Genomic DNA, 15,080 nt, shown 5'->3' with positions numbered 1-15,080 from the left:
CTTTCCAATCTTAAACTCTCCCCATTTTTTTCCATTTTTCGTTCAATAAATTGTTTATATTTATTGACGGGAGTTCACTTTTAATTTGTATACGATTTAGGTCACGGATAAATGTGATTTTAATCATAAAAAGGGGGAATATTCCAGTTTTCAGACAATGCTTTGAGCAGTTATGAAACTTTGGTGACGCCAGGTTTATATCTATTAACATAACCTCCATTAGTTTTTCATGAATTTGTGATATGACATTGAGAAGTTATTAAACTTTTATTATTCTTTGAAAAAGCGACGGGCGTAACATGCGCTCAAGGCGCAGCTGTTTATTTTTATTTTATGGAATTACACCCCTTTCAAAGTCTAGGATCAGCTAAGAGCACATTTGAACTTTGCAGTATATCTGAGGTAGTTAATGCACACCTTAGCTGTGCATGATCCTGATCTATGAAAGATTCAAACAAAAACTACCCAACCTCCACTCCTCCCCCAAAATGCAACAGTGTATATATTTAAATTTGTTAAGTCTTTTCAATGAGCAAAGACAGTCATGACAGTACTGAGAGTGAAACAAAGCAAAGCATGCAGTTATATTCCCATTAGAAAAATGAACATTATAACATAATTATATGTAATTTTTTACATAAACTATATTATATATCATTTAATTGACTGTTATGGGTGATATTTGTCACCATGGCAACTGTTGTAATAATACTTAACGATTGCAGTTTAGAGCTTATATATGCGTCAATGCATGTCTTTTCATAAAGGTTTGGAAACAATTGAGAACATTGAATTCCCCATACCGCAGAATTCAATAAATAATAACTCTGTTTCCAAGGGAAAAATACGTTAACATGGTGATAAAATTCAAGAGAGACCCACGCAAAAATTGGTCATATATTTTATGAATGACACGCGAATAAAAAAAAATGTGTCTGTGTTTGTGGAAGGTATTTCTACAGTTGTTATCTCTTTGCAGATAAAGAAGACAACAGTTCTATGTCAGTGTTCATTCTCCTTAAAAACCCGTCCATAATGATTACAGGATTGATGATATTGATAGCTGCTTCAGGAATAGGGTTTCTTGAACCTACTCTAGCAATTCAGTTGAAAGAGGTGTGTAGCAACCGATCGCAATATCATTTATTCGAATACAAACATTTAAAGAAACATCAGATTGCATGTTTCGCTTTATACAATTTTCAACAGGAAGGAGCAAGCCATATCTGGGGAAGATTCAAATTGCATCTTTAACTCTGATAATTCAGCGAACATGCCAAAAGCTTTTATTCCAATTCACTGATTTTATACTTACCATTACAAGATATAAAAATTAGAAAATAATGTATTATTTCCAATGAGCTAGACAACTCTTCACTAGAGACCAAAATGGCGTACTACAGAAGGTTAGCAACTATAGAATTGTTTTTGTTTGTTTTAGTTAGATTTATCAACAGCCGAAGCTGGTGGATTTTTTGTCCTCCTTCCATTTGTGTATGCACTTTCATCACCGCTGTGGGGATACATTAACGAGAAAAAGGTATACGTGCATGTTTTTTTTTATGAATTGCTCAATGTTGTTAATTTCAAATTATTTTTAAATTTTGAAGTACTATGAGACAATGATTTCAGCCTTCTGTTAACAAGTGATACAAGTTTAATATGTAAAATATTGAATCTGTTTAACATCTAGTGAAAATTGGGATTTAAATCAATAGTGGCCATAGGTTAAACTCTTTATTTTGATGATCGGAGATAACAAATATTTATATTTCTAATATCATTACTGCTGCAATTCATTTTTTTTCCTCATTTCAATGGGATTTCGCGAATGTCCAAACTTTTTTTATTCAATCAACACTGGGCGATTGTAAAAAAAAGACTTGAATGTAGTATATTTGTTCATCATCGAAACTTTTTGGTCTCAGCGGAACCAGCGACGACGCAGTCATTCACACGCAGCTAATTATATATATTACACTTTTTAAATAAGTAAATATGATTATCTAATACTAGCGGGTCTACAATGTGTTTTTTTAGGACTGTGGTAGATGTATGATGAATATTGCACTGATATTTGCTTTCTTATCCTTCTTGATGTTTGGACCAACCCCTCTTATACCATTTATCAAAAGGTAAAACTTTCATTAACACACACCATTTTTTTTTCTAGAAATCTAATTCTATAAAATTGAAGGGAAAAAAAACCCTTTTTTTTTTCGAGAATTCAGTATTTGTACCTTCTTTTGCTAATAATATCAAGTTTTGTGAGAAGAAGAATTTGTCGTGAAAGTAAACGACATTTGTTTTAGCAATTCAGTACTTTCAGACTAAGGGGCAATATAGTGTCTCACTTGAATACTTGGGTGCTACAGTACATGTATATCAACTTAAGAACCATTAAAGGCTACACGAACTTAGACCTTATATAATTTAAGTTAACACTTAAAAACTGTGACAATAAAAAAAAATCATGTGAAGAATTGAGTTATGCTAATGAGATCGGGACAGTTAACTCTTTCATACAGATATACCGGATACACACTTCTCAAAGATTTTACATACGAAGTAAACACAAAGGTGCTTAAATTTTTATGAAATTGGTTTGAGATTCACTAAGTTTATCACTCTTTACAGAGAAATGCATACCTCAGATTATTGTATTTATATAATACTTTTTTTTGCTTTTTTGTAGCTCTATAGCACAACTGACTTTATCATCAATCTTTTTTGGAATGTCTATGAGCTGTATATTAGTACCGACGTTACCATATATACTAAAATCTGTGTCTTTGTAAGTGGCATCTTTTATATTGGAACGACCATTTAACTATTAGGAGAATGGGGGGAAAGATAAGCTCTCTACTCAAAACTGCACAGAAAATAATCACATGCATTGTCTCTGGTTAACTGAGAAACGATATAACTTCAGATAACCACGGGGTCGTGAAAGGATTGATCATCATTCAAAATAAGTTCCAAGTGCATCTGACAGACATACATTCTGCAAACAAAACAATCGAATGGTATGCAAACAAATACTGTTAAAAGACCTCACCCTAACAATATAACATGACTCTTTGAATTTAAAAGTGTTCCATGTAGTTGTTTGCGTCCCATGTATAGATTACTTTAACCAGGTGGACCAACCTTTTTGATATTGTTTGCCGGTTTTTCAAGTTTTTCCACAATGTCATTTTCAGCAAAATTTTCAAAAATGTTCAACTGTTGTTTTCAATCAAACATCTTTGGAACTTCACAAGTTTACCCTACCATTAAGATTGTGTGCATCTGCTATGAATTTTCATTATAAAATTATAAAATAATAAATATAAATCATTCTCCATTGATTTATAAAACATGATTCGGCTCAACCTGACCATTTGAGTCTTTGGTCCATTTTCGGCCGTTTTGATTCGAGCGCCACTAATGAGTTTTATTTTTCTGAAGTACTATATTATATAAGATGGTATCTCAAATGAGTTTTTAGTTTTGTAATGCAAAACATACTCTTTACAAAGAAACGACATATACCAACTACTAGGATATTGTTGGATTGGAAGACATAGTAACGGAGGGACAAACTCAATGTCACCCTTTTTTACACTTTTAGCGAAGGTCATAGCAAAGACGGCATGGCAGTTTATGGAATCGTAGCTGGATTTGAATCAGCTTCTTTTTCTCTAGGGTAAGTTCAATTGTTTCTTTTCTTCTATTTGGCATAATTGTTCGATGTAAAATGTTTTCAAACTACAATAATATGAGATTAACAAAACACCCTTTTCAATAGTTATTTTAGGGAATTTGTTTTGTGCACCCAGGTTCTGCAAAGTTGATCGACTTGTATGAAGGGGTGATCGTGAATTTCTCCCACACCGTCAATGGCCCCTTGTTTGTATGGTTTTACTATACAGGATGGGCAACTCTAAGCAATTACAATCTATCTTACATCTTATGAACTTCTATAAATATCATTGGTTAAAAGTGAACATGTTAGAACCGTCTACCATACTATATGATAGTCAACCGTTACCGATAAAGTGCGATAACAGTGAGTCAACCTTTGACAGAGCCGGATTTAGGGGATATCATGACCCTTAATGATGCTCCATATGTGATAAATGCAGACTTTTTACAAGTATAACACCAACCTTTGGTTTGTAATTCCTCTTTTCAAACTCCTGGGTTCGCATCTGGTTTGGTCTCCAAAGCATCGATTCATTAACCTTAGAATCAATATAGTATTACGGTCAGACTATTTTTCACATTACAGTGCTTTTATTGGACCATTACTAGGTGGAATAATGGTGGACAATCTAAAATTTCCAACTGCATCAACAATCTACGCGTTTATGTTTCTGATTGTGGTGAGTAAAATGAAACAAAAGTTAAAATGAATTGATATAAGGTTATAAGTTGATATAGATGCAAATTGATATAAGTTGATATAGATATAACTGATTGATATACGCTTTCCTACCTCAGGAATATATATAACCTATGCTGTCTTTGAAAAAATATTTAAGAATGTTTGGTCCCCAATGCTCTTCAAATTCGTACTATTAGACCTTTTTAACGGTTTTTATTCGAGCGTCACTGATGAATCTTTTGTAGACGCGTCTGGCGCAAATACAATTTCAAACCTGGTATCTATGATGATTTTTTTGCCAGTATGTTTACTAAATATGGTTTTGCCAAACAAATCCCACACTTGCCAAATTACTTTTTAGAAAAAATACAAAAATGTTATATGAAAAGTAAACGACACACATTCATATTTTTTTTTAACTTGAGCACTCACTACTCTAGTCAACAGCTGTTATAACATTACAGCAGATTCCATTGAGTGTGTAGCCATAGGTGATATCTTTGGTTAGCTTGCTTGTTAGCTGAACCGTGAAGTCATTGTTAGGTTAAGTAAACTACCCTACTTAAGAATAGACTAGTCCGACAGAAAACCAATCGATCTATCTGTTGGACTATGCCTGACCTAATAATGCCTTCACGGTTCAGCTAACAAGCAAGCTAACCAAATATATTACCTTTCGCTACACACCCAATAGAATCTGCTGTAATAGGTTTTTCAAGTGAATTCTTACACGAGTAATGGAAATAAACATTGAATATCAACTCCAATACATTAACTCATTATTCTCAATCTGTCCAGCAATGGTTAATACTTAGTAATTACAATACATGTACATGTATATGTTTCACAAGAATCAGGATGCATTCCAAAATTAGATTTTATTTCCCCCAAAAAATGCATAATCCCCGACAACACGTGCTTGCTTATGATGACGTTAGCACAATGCATTGAAAAAAAAATGATGTTATTTATAATTTTATTGCTGTTTAAAAGCGTTGAATGTAGCATGGAATCATTGAATTCTTGAATAACGTATTTTGTAGTAGTTATATATTTATGAACTTCTCATTTATCACAGGCCCTTATTGGAGGTATCAAAGCACTGGTTGACAAAATAAAGTCAAAGAAACAAAGCCAATGCATACTTACGAATCTTACCCATATCGATATCAGTGATAGAACAGATATAATAACATCTGTAGTGGATAACAATAAAAAAGTGGTAACAGATATCAGTGATCGAACCGATATAATACAAGCAGCAGTGGATAACGATATTACAGTGGTATCAGATATCAGTGATAGAACAAATGTTATAAAATCTGCAGTGGATAACAATAACACAATTGTAACAGATCTCTGTGATATAACAAATAAATTAACATCTGCAGTGGATAACGATAACAAATCGGTAACAGATATCAGTGATAACACAGATATAATAACAGCTGTAGTGGATAACGATAACATATCGGTAAAAAATATCAGCGATAGAACAGATATAATAACAGCTGTAGTAGATAACGATAACACAGTGGTAACAGATATCAGTGATAGAACAGATATAATAACATCTGCGGTGGATAACGATAACACATCGGTAACAGATCACAGTGATCGAACCGATAATTTAACAGCTGGTGTGTATAACGATAACACAGTTATACCAGGTCTCAATACCAGTATATGTGCGATGGCAAAAGACAACAACTGTTAACACACAATTGCGAAGGTGCAAATACAAAGCAAATAAATGAACAGAACACGAAAAAAGCAAATACAAACATCTATGATAGAACAAAGATTTATAACAAAAAGGTTGAAAATAACAATAAAAAAGCACACAATGATTAAGTTTCCGGAAGCAGTATATATATATGTAACTAGCAGTTAACGATGCAAGCAAACAAACGAACATTGCAAAATAAGGATCTTTATGAACAATATATTTCCATTGTTTTCCATGTAGTTTTTCACAATATTTTCTACTAAATACAGAATACCATTTTCATTGGTGATATTTAGATCATGAGACATGCATGTTTGCATAATACAATATTAGTGGTTCGTACCTTTCACAGATATCAGTTTCAATGCGTGTTTCTAACGACGAGCGTGTGCTCTTCATCTTGGAAACGGCGTCTCAGAAATGATTTAGACGATGTGCCGGAGACTCAGAGCACCCTAGGCTATGACAAGCCGTTCTCAGCAAACAATGTTTAAACCTTTTTTGCGAAAAATTATACACTGAGAATTAAAAAAAAAGACACACACTCATACACTAAGATGAAATAAATCTAAAAAAAAGGACACACTGAAAATTTTAATTTGTTTTGTACAAGTATGTTGGAAAGGCCAAAATATTACTAATATATAGAGCTTAGAATTCAAATTGAGATTGATGGCTGTTATAACAATAAGCCTCGGACATTTTAAATACAATAACTAGATAAGAAACAATTATTTGACGACACAGTTAGCATGAACCATCTAAATCTCTGCACCGAAGTGTTGCGATAGGTGAATACAACAGGGGTCCAGTTTACAGTTAGCATCAATTTCCGAATTTCCCAACAAACGCATCGATAGCAGGTCGCCAATTATTTCCATTCGTTTTCAGAGCACGGAACAGAGCTAGGGCACGCGTCAACCAAGAGACCTTGCAACATTATGCTCATGCATGATACATGTTATAATTAATAATAAATTTTAAATAATTTCAATTACATGTTTTGGTATGATTTCATTGCAGCAATAAATACTCGATATCTAATTTTTATTTCTTGTTATAAAGAAACATTGTGATTCAAGTTAGGACAATGGTAAGCCTGTATTTCAGTGGTTGTCGTTTGTTATATGTATTACATATTTGTTTTTTGTTCATTTTTTATATAAATAAGATCAAATAAGGCTGTTAGTTTTCTCGTTTGAATTGTTTTACATTGTCTTATCGGGGCCTTTTATAGCTGGCTTTGCGGTATGGTCTTTGCTCATTGTTGAAGGCCATACGGTGACCTATAGTTGTTAATGTCTTTGTCATTTTGGTCTCTTGTGGACAGTTGTCTCATTGGCAGTCATACCACATCTTCTTTTTTTATATAAAAAAAAAATAAAGTCCTCAATTAACAAGAGTGCACACGCTGAAATGTCTCGCCTTCTTTACTAACCATTGTTTTTAGGTTGATAGTCATTAATATAAACTTTACTACAAGTAACACATCAACTTAACATGATCCAAGAAAATGAGGTAGACAAGGTCAGATAAACTAAACGAGAAATTCATGCACACACTGCAATGACTCTGCAATCATTCAATAAACCAAAATAGTTGGCCTTTTGATTATAGTTTCTAAGAAAGTCTTAACCAAGAAAACTTAATATTGACCAATAAAACACGAAAATGAGGTCAAGGTCAGATGAACCATGCCAGACAGACATGTACACCTTACAATCAATATATGCATTAAATAGTTGACCTATTGATTGATTGTTGGTTGCTTTACGCCGCATTAGCACAGTTGACCTATTGCTTATAGTATCTAAGAAACGAACTTAATCATGAAAACTTAACATTGACCAATGAACCATGAAAATCAGGTCGAGGTTAAATGATTCCTGCCAGACAGACATATAAACCTTACAATGCTACCATACAATTTTACCCCCCTTGTTTTTAGCTTTTGTGTAATACACTGATTTTTTTTCACTCCCACCACATTCTTCGGACGACGTAATACCAATATACGACCGTAAAATGTTTTTGCTGTCGTATAAAATCAGTAAAAATAAAAAAAACTTACTAGAGACCAATGAACCATGAGAATGAAGTAAAGTTCAGATGATACCTACCAGACAGACATATACACCTTAAAACCATTTCATACACGAAATATAGTTGAACTATTGCTTAAAGCACTTGAAAAAGACCAAAACACAAATTCTTAACATTGACCAATGAACCATGAAAATGAGGTCAAGGTCAATTGAACACTGCCAGACAAATACACCTTATTACCATTCCATACACAAATGTACTTGACAAACAGACCAAAACACAAACGCTTAACATTAACCAATGAACCATGCAATAAGATCAAGGTCAAGGTCAGAAGAAGCCTGCCAGACTGACATATACCACACATAATTGACATGCTTATAGTATTTGAGAAACAGACCTAATCTTAAAATTAAGAATGGAAATGAGGATTGTGTCAAAGAGACAAAATCCATACCAAAGATCAGAAAACAGCTAAACGCCACCAATGGGTCTTTGATGCAGTGCGAAACTATCGCACTCGACTTAAGAGAAGACAACAGCCGAAGGCCAGCAGTGGGTCTTCAATGCAGAGAAACTTCTGCACCCGGAGCCATGTAACTTTTAAAACTTGATCAATGTCAATAGTTTGGTCAGGTGAACCCTGTTGAACTGACATGTAGACGTTGCAAGGAAACAGTATACCGAATATCAATTTAGTTATCCTATTACTCATAATAAATGAGAAATTAACAAGACATAAAACTCTTTATTTTCATGCAGTCACTGAACCATGAAAAAGAGGTCAAGGACATTTGACAGACACAGCCTTCATAACATAAGGTATCTGCATAAAAGATACAAAGCAATCAGCACTTCTACCTTCTGAAATATAAAGCTTTTAACAAATAATTCACGCTGTCAGACAGTAAAACATACTGCAAAATTCAGCGCAGGCGAGACAAGGTCAAGGACAATAGACATGTTATGACAGTCAGAAAATTTGTAATTTAAAGTATCTGCATACTAGGTATTTTATCTTCTGGAATAGGAAGTTTTTTTTACAAAAAGTTCACCAAAATGCATTTCTCCCATCTTCGCTAGCCAAGGGTTACGATCCACTCCCGCTCTTGGCTAGCGATGATGCATTTCTGCATACTTCCAATTAGCACCTTTCTTCACAAGAGTGAGAAAACACTATTTTTTTTGGTTATTTGTATTTACACCTTTTTTTTTTATAACCCATTATTACCAATGAGGACAAGTTAGCAGAACAACAGTCATTGTAGTTTTTTTGCAAGCTCTTGTCTCTCAAATATCTGATCATGTTATTTAGTAGAGGATTAAAGGTTTAAATTTTAAACTTGCAATGGAATAAGGAAAGCAGTTAAGTACAGAAAGTTTTTGCACATCGTCTTGTGTCAACCATTATCCATACACAACTTTACATCTTTTCGATTAAACTGAATCAAGTTCCCCAATTACAACAGATGACTGGATGCACATGTCAAATATTTGCTACATGTATGATGTTAATAATTTTTTCTCGAGTAGTGGTGTATTTCCGTACACTTTTTTCACTATACATTTACATGTCCAATTGACAAAACTCCAGAGAACAATAGCTATTGTATTCATCCAATGGGACAGTATAACATGAATAATTTGAATAGTATTGAACTTATTCTGGGGAAAAGTTTACTCCTTTTGCATTCAGTTTATAAAGAACATTGCTCTTTTTCATTCATTCACTGATTTAAAATAAAGTGTATGGCATTCTGCAATGATTAAGGCAATCAACTCTGATATTGAAAAGTAGACATTTAAAAAAAAAAATTAAAGACAAAAATGAGGATCAAAACAATGACCATGACAGTATAATTACATCAAATCAATTTTTAATCTTCCTTGTTCCAACTGTGAAAGAATTTGATGTCGAAAATAAACATACCAAATTTTACTGAAAATATTGGGATTTAATTTTAATTTGAGGTTGTTGCCTCTTTTGTCAAAAGTTGGTCTGACAGTAATTTCAGACTACATTAAGTGTTGCACAAAATTTAACATGTATCAAAACAGAGTTTTCAACAGATGACAATGTTGACTTCTGTATAAAATTCATTTTAACCTATTTCTCTTTGAATTTGGCTATCCTACTTTTATTATATATATAACTGGCTGTAATAATGACAATAGCATGAAATAATGTCCATAGAAGTTTTATTTAATTTGGTCTGTTTGGACCACTAAATCCCCTCTGGACTGATGATACTGGCTGGGTGACCTGTAGTCCCTGGAGGTTGCCAAAGTCCTGAAAAATAAATAAGCACTCAATAAAACAAAAGTACATAGTATGTAAAGTTTGTTATATTTCTAAAAATAAAAGAATAAACTAACAATTTGTACAAAAGTACTATACTGATTTGAGTTATCTACCCTACTCTTGTTATTTTTCAGATTTTAAAAAAATAATGTATGTGCATAACTACTGTTAATTCAGAAATTATTGCGTGCATTTTGTTATTGACATTTTGTCATTTTAGACTTTAATGCGATTTTAATTTTATGATTGTGAGAAAAATTCTGTTTTATTCATATAAAATATTCTAAAATTTGATGTCAATGCGAGTTTAAATTATTGCGTTTACAACTCTGTCACAATTTTCGCAATAATAAAAACCTCATATTAATTTCTGAATTTACAGTATTTCGAAAATACAGTTTAAGATATATTTAATATCTGTTTGCCTAAAAACAAACTTCATTGTTGAAGGCCATACGGTGACCTATAGTAGTTGATTTCTGTGTTATTTTGGTCTCTTGTTAAGAATTGTCTCATTGGCAATCATACCACATCTTCTTTTTTTATATTCATTATTTGGTCATCTACAATTGATTCAATTTCAACAAGAGGCTGTCACAACGACAGCAAACCGGATTTATTAATATTTATTTGTGTCCTGGCAATATCACAAGAACCATTACTGATGAATGGTGAAAGTGAAAATCGTCAATATCAAATTTTACCTCCATTTTGTAATCAGTATCAACATATTAAAATTTGAAAAGCTTAGATTGAATGGTTCATGAGTAAATGCAACAACGTGAATGGAAACACCATTTTACAATCTTTCAAGAACCATAACTCCTGAATGGTAAAAGTCAAAATCGTCATAATTGAACTTGACCTCGGTTTTGCCATCAGTAACAACATATAAAAATTTCAAAAGCTTTGGTTGAATGGTTCATGAGAAAATGCACCGACACGACTGGAAACACCATTTTTCAATCTTTCAAGAACCATAACTCCTGAACGGTAAAAGTCAAAATCGTCTTTATTGAACTTGACCTCTATTTTGTCATCAGTAACAACATATTAAAATTTGGGAAGCTTTGGTAGAACAGTTCATGCGTAAATGCATGGACACGACTGGAAACTCCATTTTTCAATCTTTCAAGAACCATAACTCCTGAACGGTAAAAGTCAAAATCGTCATTATTAAACTTGACCTCCATTTTGTCATCAATAACAACATATTTAAATGTGGGAAGCTTTGGTAGAACAGTTCATGCGTAAATGCACGGACACGACTGGAAACTACATTTTTCAATCTTTCAAGAACCATAACTCCTGAACGGTAAAAGTCAAAATCGCCATTATTGAACTTGACCTTCATTTAGTTGTCAGTAACAACATATTAAAATTTTAAAAGCTTTGGTTGAACGGTTCACGAGTTAATGCACGGACAACATTTGATTGCCGCCCGTCCGCCCGCCGTACATCCCCAAATCAATAACCGACATTTTTGTCACAAAAATCCGGTTAAAAATTTATAAATGTGTAGGAATAACAGCTTCCCCTTTACATAAATCTTTCACTCTCAGAAATGACAAAAGTTCTATAAAACTAGTCAAAACAAATATTAGATTTCTGTGTTTCCAACAAATAATTATAAATCTTCCAGTCAATGAATTCTGAATTTCATGTATCCAAGTAACACAGTGTCAAATCTGATCTGTGATGGTATTTTCATTAGATGTAAGGGATTTTTTTCTTCTATTTCCCATAAAATTCATATCAATTGAACTGACATTGAAATAAACACAAATTTCTCCGATCTCATCTGCTTTAATAAAATGGAGATCATTTACAGTTGTGCCTTGTGTGGGTAAATGAACATTTAGAAGTTTGCACAAGTGAAGATGAATAAAAGGATACTAATTATGGTTCAAAGTTCCTCATACAAAATTAAAATTTGTTGGTTTGGGCTATCATTTTAGATTTGGTGATAATGCTTTTGAAGTATTTAAACATCTCTGGCAACAATTTTTTTTTTTGTTCTGTGCAATCCTGATGAAATTCAGGCACAAAATTTATTTAAATTAATTTTATTGTCTAGTTGCTCATATGCCTAGAAATTCTACAGGTAAATTTAACTTACCAAAGCCTTCAACATCTCCTTGGTGTCTGGGTCAACTTCAATGATGTCATTCTGGTCAATGAAAGAGATCTGCAAAACAAAAATGTTTGACATCAATTCATTAAAAGAAAAAGTGTGTACACATCTGCACTAGTTAAAATATTATTTTTGGTAACTTACAAAAATGTATAACTGTTGCAAGTAGTAGTTCAATAGATGTTTGTTTACTTATTATCGAGTGGGAAGTATTTTCTGATATTCAGGTCAAAACCAAATGAACGATAAATAAAATGGTAGAATATGGGGGCAAGTATTTAGGCCTAAAAAAAAAAGATATGTGTTTCCGGTAACATCATTTTGAAAAATAGGGTCGGTAGGTCGGAATTCTTTTTTTTGTAATAAGGTATTTTTTTATTTTTTTTTGACATCGTAAATGAAATCCGGAAAATTATCATGGTTTTTCCAAGTCCGGATCCGTAATTAGTTTCAAAAACCGGAAGTGTGCCATATGCAATGTTTTTGAAGCACCTGCTGTGCAAATTTCTTGGATTTTAACCTATTTGGAATACCTTTTGACATTAATAAAATGTTTTACTGGCTTTCTATGCAAGTAGAAGCAAGAGAGAAAAAATATTATGTCATCTATCAGAAGCCTGTGTCAAAAACGAAGTCGGTTGATACAATTTTTTTTTTTTTTTGAAGATCCAATAAAAAAGTTAGGGTCGGGGCTAAAAAACAGGATCGGTCGGGTTACCGGAAACATAGATCTTTTTTTTCTCTGCCTTATTACAACAATTCTAGATGTATTTAAATATCATACTATTATTGTGCGCTTTTGGGTACACATGTACAATGTATCACAAACATCACTTCTTAAACAGGACTTTTATTTGTACGTGTGTCTGGTAAAGTCTGATCATTCTAGCAATATCACAGTAGGAAATACCAACTGAATCATTTACGGATCTTAACAATTGAACACATATCAGATAAAAGAATGTAATTTTGAATATTTTATTGTCCTATCAATAGACTATCTGTGTCCCTTTTAAATCATTGAAGAATATTTCTTTCATTTGCAAATATTATAGTACAAATGTATACTAAATCCAAATATTTTAACGGACTAAAATAAATACAAATAAACAAACTCACTTGACAAAGTATGATATCGCATTAGCAAGGATCTTTATAGGTTTAGCGTGATAATTCTTATTGTATCTTACCTCTGGTACATAGTTGTCTCTCCTTTCTCTCTCTTCCTCCTGAAGTTTGATGGAGATACCACGTACTGGGCCTCTCTGGATACGCTTCATTAAATGTGTTACAAATCTACAAATGAAGTTCAATAAATGACAACTTTATTCTGAAGAAATTCTTGCTTGAATATCTTAGAAAATGACAGCCCTATTAGGTCTACATGTACATGCCTAAATATTCATAACCAAAAATAATTTTGTAATCAGGGCAATAGCCAATTACTTATTTCATCAATCTAACATAGTTTTTATATAAAATTATGATAAACTTTTACAGTGACAGATGACAGAAAATGAACATGAAAATTGTAAAACTAACTTTGAAATTCAAATGCATTTCAAAATTTCCTGTTAGCAAAACTATATATAGATGTTAAATCTATCAATCTCCAGTGCAAACAAACAATGCAATTTTTTTTAACATGCAATTTTTGTTAAAAAAAATTATCTCTGCAATCGGCAAAGAACATGTAAAATGAAAAAAAAAAAAATTCAGCAGGGATACTACTCAACATGATATTTTTAGCTTCTAAATGACAAGATTTTAGACAAATGTTACAATTACTTACCCAGCAACTTTGTTCCTTAGCTTCTTGCTAGGTAAGATGGCAATCTCCTCACATACCCTTTTGTTTGTATGAAAATCTTGTGTCAACTTGGTGTAATATTTCTCAATAATGACACGTGCAGCCTTTTTGACCGTCTTTGTCCTGACACGAGCCTGAAAATGACAATATAGTTATAGAAATCATTGTATAATGTAAAATACATGTATTAAATGTACAACACTTTGTGATAAGTATCTACCAACCAAAGGAGTAGGTCCAGTAAGACCCTTTTTTGACCCCAAAATAAAGCAGGTTTACAAAATTGTTAAAATGTAAAGTTTTAGTTATTTATTGGATAGTAGAATGCGTCTGTAACATAGATATGGGCTGTTTTTGACAATACAATACACATATTTTGGGTACTTACTACTAGCACCATTAAGTCATGCTAAATTACTGAATTCTTCACAATTCTGGCATTTTAGTTAAATTTTAGACGGTTTCTGTGTAAAAAGGAAGTGGCCCCATTCGTGTTCATCCTTAATATTGAAATGTAAGTTGTATTTGATGATAATACATAACATATATAAAGGTTGAGGATGAACACGGATGCGGCCACTTTCATTTTTGACATAATCGATCTGAAAAGTGACATTTTCCGGCATATTAGGTAGATTTTTCATATTTGAGCTTGAATCGGATCGTTTTAAATGACTAAATCAGTTAAAA

At 32.6% G+C, this 15,080-nt stretch overlaps 2 protein-coding genes across 5 annotated transcripts in view; one reads left to right on the top strand and one right to left on the bottom strand.

The window, feature by feature from the left end:
- The window catches only part of LOC139521891 (MFS-type transporter SLC18B1-like), a 40,315-nt gene extending 33,173 nt beyond the window's left edge, over positions 1–7,142 (top strand). For 2 of the 4 annotated variants that reach the window (XM_071315587.1, XM_071315586.1), the window contains 8 exons: positions 980–1,116; positions 1,442–1,540; positions 2,041–2,135; positions 2,696–2,794; positions 3,614–3,688; positions 4,274–4,367; positions 5,448–5,822; positions 5,881–7,092. In XM_071315587.1, the coding sequence (XP_071171688.1) occupies positions 980–1,116; positions 1,442–1,540; positions 2,041–2,135; positions 2,696–2,794; positions 3,614–3,688; positions 4,274–4,367; positions 5,448–5,822; positions 5,881–5,886 (980 nt within the window). In that variant the 3' untranslated portion in view covers positions 5,887–7,092. Of the gene's footprint in view, positions 1–979; positions 1,117–1,441; positions 1,541–2,040; positions 2,136–2,695; positions 2,795–3,613; positions 3,689–4,273; positions 4,368–5,447 lie in introns of all 4 variants that reach the window. The other 2 variants (XM_071315584.1, XM_071315585.1) reach the window with 1 other exon arrangement.
- A 3,184-nt stretch (positions 7,143–10,326) lies between these two features.
- On the bottom strand, positions 10,327–14,536 carry LOC139519698 (small ribosomal subunit protein eS17-like; the record flags this gene model as incomplete). The annotated part of the gene is made up of 4 exons (XM_071311921.1): positions 10,327–10,434; positions 12,566–12,634; positions 13,771–13,876; positions 14,373–14,536. Coding segments are annotated over 4 exons (426 nt in total), but the record flags the coding sequence as incomplete, so codon positions are not given.
- Between the last annotated feature and the right edge of the window lie 544 nt (positions 14,537–15,080).

This window comes from Mytilus edulis, chromosome 4, assembly GCF_963676685.1.
Source record: "Mytilus edulis chromosome 4, xbMytEdul2.2, whole genome shotgun sequence".
Classification (NCBI taxonomy): Eukaryota; Metazoa; Mollusca; class Bivalvia; order Mytilida; family Mytilidae; genus Mytilus; species Mytilus edulis.
This window is presented reverse-complemented; position numbering and strand designations above follow the sequence as displayed.